Source organism: Antrostomus carolinensis, unplaced genomic scaffold (assembly GCF_000700745.2).
Source record: "Antrostomus carolinensis isolate BGI_N321 unplaced genomic scaffold, ASM70074v2 scaffold19480, whole genome shotgun sequence".
Classification (NCBI taxonomy): domain Eukaryota; kingdom Metazoa; phylum Chordata; class Aves; order Caprimulgiformes; family Caprimulgidae; genus Antrostomus; species Antrostomus carolinensis.
In genome coordinates, this window is record NW_010289320.1 from 92060 (window position 1) to 104948 (window position 12889).

At 36.3% G+C, this 12889-nt stretch overlaps 1 protein-coding gene across 1 annotated transcript in view; it reads left to right on the forward strand.

The window, feature by feature from the left end:
- The window catches only part of LOC104526597 (plasma membrane calcium-transporting ATPase 2), a gene marked incomplete at its 5' end in the record, with an annotated part of 81150 nt that extends 68441 nt beyond the window's left edge, over nucleotides 1–12709 (forward strand). The window contains 2 exons of the mRNA XM_029085492.1: nucleotides 11702–11943; nucleotides 12384–12709. Coding sequence (XP_028941325.1) covers nucleotides 11702–11943; nucleotides 12384–12642 — 501 coding nt within the window. The remainder of the gene's footprint in view (nucleotides 1–11701; nucleotides 11944–12383) is intronic.
- Between the last annotated feature and the right edge of the window lie 180 nt (nucleotides 12710–12889).

Consider the following 12889-nt stretch of genomic DNA (forward strand, 5'->3'; position numbering starts at 1 on the left):
TTCAAGCACATCTGTTTTAATGTAGGTTTTCTTTGTGTTCCCTGTCATCAGGAACAGGAAGATAATAATTTCAAATGTGATAATTTAATACCAATTTTACAGAAAATGGTAGTGGTTTTATAGATACACAAACAGGCTTATTAGAAAACAATGCGGTGGATGAATCACCTCATAATGAAATACAACATTAGTTTCCTTTCAGATGTGTGTTACATAAATATATAATAAATAGTTTTTATTAAGTTTTATTTTTACTCTCAGAACTCCAATGTGGTTTATTCCTCTAGGGGGGAAAAAAAAACCAAAACACTTCAGCTGGTACAATGCCTGAAATACAACAGATCAGCAATAAAGTATAAGACAGAAAAAATCTTGCTCATTTCAGAGCAATAAATGTGCAGGACTTACTTTACAGACTTTAAAAAGACTTTAAATTGACTTGGCATTGCTGTTCTTTCGGAATGAAATTGCACTTAGTAAGATTTATTGTATTTCTGTTAACGTAAGTAAAATGTTTTTCTTTTCTTTTGAGTTCACAGCTACCCCTAGAAAGTTGGTATTAAATATACAGTAAGTAAAAAAACTATGCTTCAGATTCTAGTTCCTGCTTCTCCTGCAGGTAGACTCCACTACTAGTACTTCTTTCAAGCTTACAGTTTTCTCTTCTTGTATGTGAAGCTCGTGGCTCCTCAATCATATTTCTGTGTTATTGAGTGTGGGAAGGTGTCCAAAAATGATGGCCTTTCTGCTTTTAGCGATGGTGCCAGATAAGCTGGAAAAATCTCTAGAATGGATGGAATTCTGAAGAATTATAACCACAGACACTGAGCAAACTGCAAGGGGCACTGACTCCTCAAAGGCATATGACTCTGATGGATCTGATTTCTCAAGGGCATATGACTTTGATGGACAGAAGGCAGAAGGCATCTGTTACATAAAATCCTTTTCCCAGCTGGAGTCTAGCAGAGAAAATGGGAAGTTTTGAAAGGAAAGGTTGCTGGAGTATTTGAACATAGTCAAAACTACACTGTTCCTTAGCATCACTGAAGAAATGACAGACCTGTTTTGGCAGGCACCTGGCATGGGTAAATTAAGCTTCTAGAAAGAGGTTTTAAAAATTTTGGACAACTTTAATAAGTACTACTACAAGCATGTTTCACATGTGTAAGTGCAACCACACACAGCAAAAGGGTCTGGCTGGCTACTGGCAGGTCTTCATGGAGACACTGGCACATCTTACCCGTGTGAAATTATGAATGAGTGTGGGGCAGCAGATGTAGCTCCCTGCTCATAATACTGAATGGAAGTATTGAGTGTGTTTAAAAAGTTCCACCGTGTATTTCTTATGCCATTGTTATTTTCCTCTTGAGTTCCACTTACTCAAGTGAGAATTAAGTTACCTTACACTTCCCTTCACTCCAAAGAAGAAGGGCTGACACTGATCCATGCTGGTTTGCTAGGGGCTATGTATTTAGAAAAGGTGAGAGACAAGTTTTTCTTGGGAGAATTTTTCTATAAAGAAGGACAGGATGTTCATCCTCTCCATCATTCCTGTCCTGTTTCCTTCTGAATGAATAATCAGATAAAAATTGGCTGCAGTCTCCGAGTCTGCTGTTCTGCCCTGCAAAGGCATCCTTCTTAGTGTCCTGACAAGGAGAGGGACTGGCCAGAGGACTGAATTTATAATGCATCTCAAACATTACCCCACCAATCATGCAAAAAAATCCCTCTGAGAAAATATTAGATAAGCATTGCTCTAACATATTACATATACTTGAGCTCCTGCATTTGCCTCCCCAAAAACAACAACCCCTAACTAACCAAAACCAATTTACAAATAATTGCAGCTGATACGTGCTGGTACAGATTCCAAGAGGAGTACATTTTGTATGAAACACGAAGGCTGGAGTATCCTAATCATAAGTATGATTAATAAGTAGTGTCATAACAAGGCAGAGTCCATTCTTTGCACTGTAATGTGCTGTTATTAATGTACCTCTGTTTAAATTCACCCATGAATCACTGTCATTTGGAATTGAGAGGGTTTTTTAAAAATTATTTTTATTGTTTAAATTAAAAGACATCCAAGCTTCTATTTTAATGTCTTTAATCTTGAGATGTAAAGTATTTGTTACAAAAGAACAAAGTTCAAATTAAAGAACCAAAATGGATTGGGAGATTAAAAGGAATAACTCATGTATCTTTTGATTACAGAGTCACTAATGAGCTGTAACATGTGTAAATATAACGTACATGTAAGTGTTTAGTTCCTTAGAAGAAATACTGTTCAGTTATATGTACAGGACTTTATGAAAAGGTATTATTAGTTTTAAAAAGTATTCAGCTAATGTTTTAATAAATTGAAATCAGAAATCCTCGCTTTGGGCCCCATTAAATTAATTGCATAGATAAATGTAGTTAAATTTAGCTTTGTTAACTACCTCAAATACAGCTTCTACTATAGCCATCCCACTTCTTCTCTGGTTGTGGAGCTGAAGGAAATAGCAAATTTTGTTCTAATTAGTTGTAACAAGTTCTTTATATCTAGGAGTAATATTCTCATATGAATAGAGCAGATTGCTCATATGTGTCAACAGTTTGCATGTCTGAAAATTCATGCACAGACAATTGAAATGTTTTGTCTGAATTTTTAAATTGCATCCTCTGTTCTTGAGACTGGATTGAAAAACTGATGGAGAATGGACTGTAAAAGTGAACAGTGAGGTAGATTGAAACCTGACGGAACTGCTGGTCTCTGGGGGTTGTGATAACGAAGTCCAGCTGGAAGGCGATCACTGATGGTGTATCCCAGGGATCAATAAGCAAGGGCAATGCAGTTTCAAATCATTAATGATCTGGATGTTGGGGCTGAGAGCCTGACATGCAAGTTGGAGGTTCAGCCTGGAGGAGAGATTGCTCAGGGGAGACATTATCAATGCATGTAAGTACCTGATGGGAGGGAATGAAGAAGTTGGAGCCAGACTCTTTTCACAGGTGCCCAGTGAAAGGCAAAAAGGCAATGAGAGCAAATTGAAACACAGGAAACTCCATTTAAACAGCTGAAAACCCACTCTACTATGAGGATGGTCAAACATTGGCACAGGCTGCCCAGAGGGGTTGTGGAGTCTCCCTCCCTGGAGGTATTCCAAACCTGCCTGCGCACTGACCTGAGTGACCTGCTGTCATTGGACCTGCTTCGGCAGGGGAACTGGACTTAGATGGGCTTCCAAAAGAGGGAGGCTGGTGCCTGACAGCCTCAACTACTCTGTGAAATAATTCTGTGAAAAATGTGTACAGGACTGACACATCCATCTTTTACCTTTAACTAGTAAGAAGAAGAAACGATTTTCATGATTGTGGTAGTATTTTTTGCCCTTCTCCTTTTTTTTATTCGCATGAATCAAAGGTAAATCTGTCCTTCAGACTAAAAGGGTAGTTTAATTATTTGCTATTAAAATAAAGGGCAAAGTATTGGCTCTCTTTGAACGCAAAAATAGGTAACAGTCAATAAGAGAGGGAGTAGAGACTGTCACACCAGCCTTTCAGTCTGTTCTTCATGCATGATTTCATCTTCTTTCATAATCACTCTTGGGGGAATTTATGGATAATACCATTTTTTTCCTTGTTCCTTTTATGTGAGCTGAAACGAGCATGAGGCCGTATTCACTGAGCCATATCACTGCTGCTCTCTTAACTTTGCCATGTTGATAGGAAATGTCACACTGATACATTACATAATTACAGCTGGCCCCTTTTTATGTGATTATTACCTTGCTGCTATTTGAAGCAACAAGAGATGTTGACATCCACTGGTTTTATATAATGTTATATGTGAATAAACTTGCATCCATCTCCAGTGCTAGCAGCAATGAGAATAACATGATACCACAGCATTGCATTAATTAAATAGATTGTCGCATCATTTTCAGGTCTGTCTTCAGATAATAGAAAAAAATATTAAATAATTATCCTCTTAAAAATTACATAATTACCCTGCGTAAGAGCTAATCTGATGCAGGAAGCCCGGATTTGAATATCCTTCAGCTATTGTGGCAGATCTAATTATGCCAGTTGTACCTAAACAATGCCATCATTCTGGCTACTCTACAAATATATAGCTTCTTACACCCTATACAGTAATGAGTCAAAAAATTCCTGTTACAATTTCCTAGGAAGTTTGAGCAGATGTGATTGTTCAATAAGAAGACAGGGGCCTGTGCTGCGGAGCAGTGCCAAATGACACTGCTGTCACGGGTGTGAGGAGCCTGCCTCATGTCAGTGGACGGGGGCAGCACATGTCTGAGCAGTGATGGGGACGTCTCTCAAACCGCTCCTCCACTGCTACTCGTTTCTTGCTGAGACAGCGTGACTGAGCTCAGCAGGATGTCCTGCTCAGTCTCTCACCATGAGATGTGAAGGTTATCTTACAGCTTTAGCAACTGGAGCTGCCAGCAAGCTGGGGTCCTGATTTAGCCTTGACATGCAATATAGATGTACTTTGAGACTGCAGTGTTACTGCAGCATGGAGGTCTCTGATGGGAGACTGCTGCCTGCATTCAAGGTAGAGTAATGATGTAGCTGCTTCAATGATCTCGCCTGCCACTAGTATTAAGTAACAACTTACAAATGTATAAACAATGTTGTTGTTTACATTTTTTATTTTAATCTTTAGGTTTTAACTCTTGTGAGTGCTGAAACATGTTTTGAGTGCTTTCATTTTAGGTTATCTAGATCTGGGATGCATATCAGGCTGGCTAAGAAATCAGTGCCGGTCAGTCAGGATTTGGAATCAGTTGCCTCGATTTTGATAGGCTTATGATGGTGGCTGCTGAGTAATAACTTGAAGTAACTTATTTGGTGCAAATTTTCCCAAGAAATGGAGCTGCTGTGGGTATTAAGGTTTTGTGGATAATGGGAAGCAAAAGGATTTACCTCTTGTGTCCCCTTTTCCAGTCTTTTCAGAATAGACATATGGGGGACACATCAATTCAGGGCAGCAGTGGTGAAATTCTGGATTTTTATTTATTTATGTGGTCCATTTATTATTTCCCTCTCTACATGCTCCTTTGTTTTAGTCCTATTTAATGCCAAGGAATACTGCTGACATGCTTGATTACCAATACACATCTGTGAAAACTCTATTTTTCTCTTAATCCTGTTCCTTACACTGATTTTGGATTCAAACAGTCCACGTCCTCCTGTCTATGTTGGAGATGTTTAACTGTCTATATCATGTAGGAAGTGTTTAAAGAAAAAGGGAGAGGCTTGGTAATAAAGGGGGAATTTACTAAAACCACTTTCCTTTCTCTCATTACTTTCTGTTTGATTGTTCCTGTGTGATTCTTTTTCCTACAAAACATTATGCTGTTGCTAATCCCCGAGCCCCAAATATATGCCACCATTAAAGGTGAACATCATCTTTTTTCCCCCACAAGTCTCCTCTCTGTCAGAAACACTTCACAAGCAAATTTCTTGTTTAAGCCTATAACTTTTTTATTTTAGATGAACTGTATTAGCATCTCTCAAAACATATTGCATGCCACCCTACGATATTTTTCTGGCTTCTGTGCAGTGGTGTGTAACACCATTATGTACCATGTGAAACACAAGTCCTGTTATATTTAGAAAATACATTTAGTCTTTGTTACCAGAGCATGTACAGTTTCTATTAAAGAGTTCACAAACATTCTTTTGTTTTCTACTTTAGAGCCAAATTTCAAATATATGTACCATAGGGCTCTGAAATGATGAATGGGTAATCATGGCACCCAAAAAATGATGCATTATGGAGCAAACTGATCAAAGTCAGGAATTAAGAAGCTCACCATCCTGAAGAGATGCAGACCTCTGGTTTTTTGGAATTGGAATGTTTTGCTTGAGCTTGAAATTAATTAAAGGAAGAGATCTGTATCAGTTTAGTGTATAAATTTTTTTAATCCTCTGAAGGAAAAAAGGAGATAAAATTTATTTTCCGATGAACAGGCATAACATAAGTGAATGGCAACACCTATGTTAGTCTGCTCAGCAGTGTGCATAAGAATTAAAAACCCCTTCAGACCTTTAAGCTTTTAACTGTTGAGCTTTTCAAATCCAGTGAGTGCGATCAGAACAGCATGTAAGGTTAATGCAGTCTGCTGCTTCTGATGCCAGTGATTATGCAATGAGCTCCAAGTTGTTAACTGTTCTTTTTCAATCCTTTATGCTGACCCCAGTTCAAACTGTCTTTTGACTTTCACTGAATTTCAACAGCATTGTACCTTGCAGTGATGATTCCAATTTGTAAAATAGCATGTATGTTATCAGAAAGCATGTTGTTTTCTGTGTTCTGTATAAAACAGAGGTAACTTACTGATCACTAATAGGAATCACTACTTAAAATTCTAAACAGTCTGAGGATAAATTTTGCTCTTCCACATCAGTCAAATGAAGAGCATTATTCTAGATGTGTCCTCAATGGTAGCAAAGATCCGAATCTGTAAAAAGTATAAAGGCTAATTTTTATTCCTAAATAAAGACATTAGTAAAGTAAATTCATAAGATTTTAACAGCTTAGAGCTGATGCCAGGTATTTGTAGTGAAATTTATCTTTAGGATGCTGTTATCTACAAAAAGATTTTTCAAGGATTCTAATAAAATGTTTGGAATTTGGTTAATTAGTATTATCCTAGTTGCGTATATAATTAATACAGCAGTTGTGGTCTGCCCAGGAAGCCAGGACTATGCTATGTACTGAGACGGTGCTGAAAGTATAATGTGGGCAGCAGTTCAATAAAACTAAAGGAAAGTTCCACAGTATCGTTTGGGGAGAGAAAAGTCTGATAGGATTATTAAGTAAGCTTTCTAAACAGCATGTGAAAGTGCAAAAAAAGTTTCTATTGAAAGAATCTCAGCATATCAGCAGCAGCTTATTTCCAGATAAGCTTTAACCAAGTTTCGGTTGCAATCTGATGCAGCGATGTACATTCCTGTGTAGCTATGCAGAGGCGATAGAGTGAGAAAACAATAAACAAATAGTAAAGAACAAAAGAGAAGATAAAGCAAATTTGTTTCTGGTGTTTGGCAACCAGAATCCAGATGATAGCTGAGGTGAAGGATCTATGGAAATGGTCATACTATGAAAGACAGGAAAAAGTGCTGCTGTTGAACTTTCATATTTAACAGGATCTCAGAGAAATCATAAATGAAAACTAGAACAGCCAGTGTCTAGTATTACTGCTTTATTATTTTTCACACATCCTTTGAAAACATTCACCATTTTGGAATGGGAGACTTCATTCAGTCAAGCAAAGGCTTAGATTCTTAATCTTTGTCTAAAGAACTCACTCCTTTAATTTTTAAGTTTTTCTCTAAGATAAACAGTCATTTCTGAATTGTCTTGCTTTAGCTTGAAGTCGTTGAATCATGGAATGGTTTGGGTGGGAAGGGACATTTCAAGGCCACCTAGCCCAACCCCCTGCAGTGAGCAGGGACATCTTCAAACAGACTAGGTTTCTCAGAGCCCCATCCAACCTGACCTTGAATGTTTCCAGGGATGGGGCTTCTACCCCCTCTCTGGGAAACCTAGGCCAGGGTTTCACCACCCTCAGGGTAAAAATTTCCTCTTTACATCTAGTCTGAATCTACTCTCTTAGTTTAAAACTATTACCCCTTGTCCTTTTTAGTTTAAAACTAGTACCCCTACAGGCCCTGCTAAAATGTTTGTCCCCATCTTACATAATTCAAGTCAGTTGAGTAAACCTGTATCTACAAAAAGCTGATGCATTTGATGATAAATTTAGTATGGTTTAGTCTTGCTTTAAATGTCTTCTGTTAAACCATTGACTCAAATTATATAATGAGGGAATATCTCTAAATTACTATAAAAAACTATAGTACTATATTTTTTTTTTAGCAGTTCTCCTTTTTACAGTATTAGAAATTAAAAAATAAAAATATCACATGGTTCCAACAGTATTCATCCTTCTCATTTAATTTTGCATATATATCATGTTTAAATGTACAGAGAAAAATTCCTGCACATCCTGTTCCATTCTCTCCTTTTGAGTAAATAAAACATAGAATGGAAATTTTCCACAATCTAATTTTAAAAATGCATCTTCCTCAGTCTGTCTGCCTATTATGGAACATTCAATAGGGATATAATATTATAGCAAAGTTAGGTTTTTATCTTCATAAAATTGGTATATTTACAATCATCATTATTCTAAAGGAGTATTCAACCTGTAGAACACAGAAGAATAACATAAAACAAATGAAGACTTCAGATTAACATATGAAATCTTCACATTTTCATTTGGAAAGGCTCCTTGGATCTTTTTGCGGGTCCTTTCTTTACACATCAAAAGTGACAGTGAGAAAAATGAGGTTTAGTAAGTGTTATGGTAAAAATGGAAGTATAATCATTTCCTAATCTAATTTTAAAAATTGAAGCACCTCTTTAAGTTATGGCCACAGTTTTATCTTTCTTCTTCCTTAACATGTGTTATTAGTAAATTATTTTTCAGTGAAATATTTCTGAATGTTCCCTTTGTAATCTAAATTCAGTATTAGGTCAATACTAGCTTTTGGGTTGGTATTTTAAAGCCCTAATAATACAGCTGTACTTTGACCTAGAAACCTATTTTGGTTTGATAGTTTTAACAACAATTTTTTTAACATCTGTCTGCAGTTTGTTTTACATTCAAGTATGTACTTACAATTGAAATATTATTATTACCTAAATAATATAAAGACCTGAAAGAAAGATTTGAAAACATTTTACAAGGATCAGTGGGAAGTTGTTCTTGGAGGCACATTTTGGATCAGTCTCTTTTTAGCAGAAGATTGTACAGTATGTAACTGCCTTGTGACTGGCAAAAGATCTTTCATTGAGCTCTTGAGAAAATTCAAAAAAAACTAAGTTCCTCTTTGCAAATCTCAGTTCAAAGGCTTTGTCTCCTATGTTGTCAAAGGGCTTTCATTCTCCAAGGAGTCAATGAAGTTGTTCCTAATTAAATTATTCAACAGTAACCCCTTTGGCTGTCCTTTTTAATTGTTTTCCAGGTACCATATACTGCAGATTTCAGCAAGAAATAAATTTAGATACAGCACAGTAGGAAGTTTTAAAAGCCAGCAGCTTCTGCAAAGGATTGTCAAGAACAATCTGCAAGGAGACCAGTTTTGGTGTATAGATTGTGAGCTGAAACAGTGCGGGAAAGGAAGTGCTACTTGCCAGCTCTCACCACCATATGCTTTATTATAATGTAATGTACAAAGAATATGGAGACAGCAGCTGCTCTAGAGGGAGGTGGCCACTTGTTGGATTTTGAAACCTTTCTGAAATGTCTGTTCATTTTCTTTTCACTGCTATTTTTTCCCTTTACTTAATGTCTTTGCATTCAAAAGATGTTCACTGAGAGAAATCTATTTTTAGAGCTCAGTAAGAGGAGGAGAGTGTGATCTACTTTTCATTGAAATAAAAGTAATTTTAGAGGTGCTCTAATATTTAGTTTTATATATTGTGAAATGTGGGTAGATTTTTCAATATCCAGTTATATCAGGTCATGATGAAATCACGTGTATAAATTAACTATTGTCTAGGATTGTATGTCTTTGGTTTCCAGAGCGTGTTTGCTTGATCACATTCACATTGAAGTCAATGTTGAGATTTGCTGACTTCAGTGGCAGAGAGGACGAAAGCATAAATGAGGATGTAAATCTAAAGTGGAAAGAGTTTGATATGATATGCAAAGAGAAATCTTTCACAGTATCACTACCCAGGCAGTGAAGTTGATTACTCCGTTGTTTGAGAAACCTGTAGTTCTTAGCAGGTTTCAGGAACCATGTGCCTGCAATGTAATGAAAATGAACCTAATTTATTTAAACAAAACTGTATTTTAAAGGGTTGGTTTTTTCACTCCTGAGATTTTCATGTCCACTGAATGTAACAATCCTTCCAGATACACGTAACTACAAGCTCTTGGGGTTTAAATTAGGGATTCTTAAGTGAATTTGAGAATCCTGAGGGAAGTTACATCACAGTGTAATGGGATTATAGCAGGGCTACATTATAACATATAATAAAATTAATATATCATATTAGCATTTTTGCTGAGTGTCAGTGTTTTAGGTTGATCCTGAAGTAATGCTAAAATGCCATCACAACACAATTGTGACCCATATAACTCAGTAAAAATGATGGTTCATATGGAGGAAAGATGTTACAATTCTTTTTGGAAGGATAAATCTCTTTGAGACAGAGATTTTTACATTATTATGTATTACTCACCATAGATGCATCTCTCTGAAAAAGAAATGACATTAATCTATCTGTCACCACGTATATATTTTCCTGGTGATAGAAAGATGATTCTTATGGAAAATCTGTGTTTATTTGCTTACTTCAGTTTTAGACCAGTCTATTATTATCTATCTGACCTTCATTTTTTAAACTACCTGCAATTGGTGGTTTTCTGGAGTACTGACTTAATTGCTGATGCTTACTTAAAGGTCCCCTTTTCCCTTTTTGTGGCCATACTTGTTCAAATAAATAAATTCAAATCTAAGTAGGATTACTGATCTGCAACTTTAAAAATTTCCTGCATTACCCCTCATCGCACTGAGGGGCGATGTAGGGAATTCCATCTACTTAGAAATTTAATTTCCAAAGAAGAATGGATGATAGTGAAATTAAACATGGATTCTGAATATAGTATGCAGTCCTAATTCTGCAAAATGTGAGGGAAAAGTTTAAGTCATGTTGAAAATGATGACTTACAGTTTTGTCGAGTCCAATCAAAACCTGTTTTCAATGCAAATTAAAATTATGAAAGGATTTTTCCTACTTTTTGTTCCCATAAGTATAGTTTAGCCCTAGCTTAAGCAACACTTTTCTAATTCTACTAAGTACAAGAAAATTGAGCTTATAAATAGTCTATAGTTCATACATGGGTCACTTTAAGTCAATCTGGAGTCTTGACAACACAGGAACTTTTTGTTTGGGGTGTATTACATCTCCAAAAAGTTTGTAAATGAAATGTATGTTTGTTCATTTATATTTTGAATGGGAAGGTAAAGCCTTCCTTGCCTCTAGAAGGACTGAGAATTGTCAGGAATTGCAAAATGTTTAGCCTACTCCATTTTTTCTAGCATACAAAGCATTTATTGTCTGAAGCAATTACTATTAGGTACTACTGGAAATACCTTTTTCACTGAGATTGACTGTTATGATTAGATGCAGGTTTATTTTTACATTTTTTTAAAAAAAAGGACAGATCTTTCTATAACTCACCATTATAACCATGAAAGTCAGCAAAACAATATGATTGTAAGCAAGTGAGAAATGGAAATACACTCTTGTTTCTGACAAATGAGAAGTAATTATTTTTGAGCCTAAAGAAAGTTACTTTATTTTTAATGATGTATTGCCTAACCATCACAAGGAATTCAACTGTCAATGGCTAATTTAAAAGAAAGGAAATGCAAGAGACCAAATGCAGTTATTTGTCTAGAGAGCTTTTCCTCACTGTGAGAATTGCTGCTTCAAGGCTGTTACAGCTCCATGGATTTTTTTGCTAGCTTTTAAGAACTGGAAGACACGTGACTGCACGGTTAGAGTTTCAGATCATAAACTGTACACTGAACTTTGTTATTAATTGTTCAGAAGGCATGGTATACTGCTTATCATTAGAGAAATTCATATCTCATTTTTTCTTCTCTTCAGCCACCAGAAAAAGAGGGTGGCCTGCCTCGCCAGGTCGGCAATAAGACAGAGTGTGGCCTCTTGGGGTTTGTCCTGGATTTGAAGCAGGATTACGAACCTGTTCGGAACCTCATCCCAGAGGAGAAACTCTATAAAGTTTACACATTCAATTCTGTGAGAAAATCAATGAGTACTGTCATTAAAATGCCAGATGGCAGTTTCCGAATGTACAGCAAAGGAGCCTCTGAAATTGTTCTGAAGAAGTAAGTTCAATGCGTTAGTTGCTATGTTTTTCCAAAAAAGCAAAACATCCTAAGACTAATAAGACATACATGGGAATTTTGTTATTTGGAATTTGCTATTTACAGCAGAAATATGACACACTTCAGTAGTATAATCTGTTACTGTGCTTTTTGATTTTTTTTTAAGTGCTCACTCTTGCACAACTGTTTGGCTTATTTAATGACAGGATCTTGGTGTCTCTGCAATAAGTTACAAACAAGTTCTCACTAGTATTTCAGAAGTGAATCTTATTGTTTAATCTGGAAACTTACACTAGAAATTTAAAACTTGCTATCAAAAAATGAGAATGTTGAATGAAATGAGCTGGTACAAGGAAATACTTTTCAGCTGTCATGCAAATATGCAATCAACTTTTGTGATTTTTTTTTTTTCTCCCCCCCCGCCCCCCTAAATTAAAAAGATGTTCCAGGATCCTTAATGCAGCTGGTGAACCTCGTATCTTCAGACCACGCGACCGAGATGAAATGGTGAAGAAAGTGATTGAACCTATGGCCTGTGATGGACTGAGAACTATCTGTGTCGCTTTCCGAGACTTTAACAGCAGCCCGGAGCCTGACTGGGACAATGAAAACGACATATTATCTGACCTGACTTGCATCTGTGTTGTTGGCATTGAAGACCCAGTACGGCCAGAGGTATATAAAATTGTTATGTTATAAAGCATGTCTCGGAGACCTGAACAGAATTTGAACTACAGATTTCTTGCAGTTTTTATCTTCTTTTTTTTTTTTAATTTTTTAAATTTTTTTTTTAATTAGCTCATTTAAAAGATGATGGAAGTGAGCTTTAGAAATAGACTTTACCTGATATAAAATCAAATTAGGGGACATATTATGATATAATATGGGGACATTTACCTGATATAAAATCATATTGGGGACATAACTGGGACTGCCAGAAATAAAT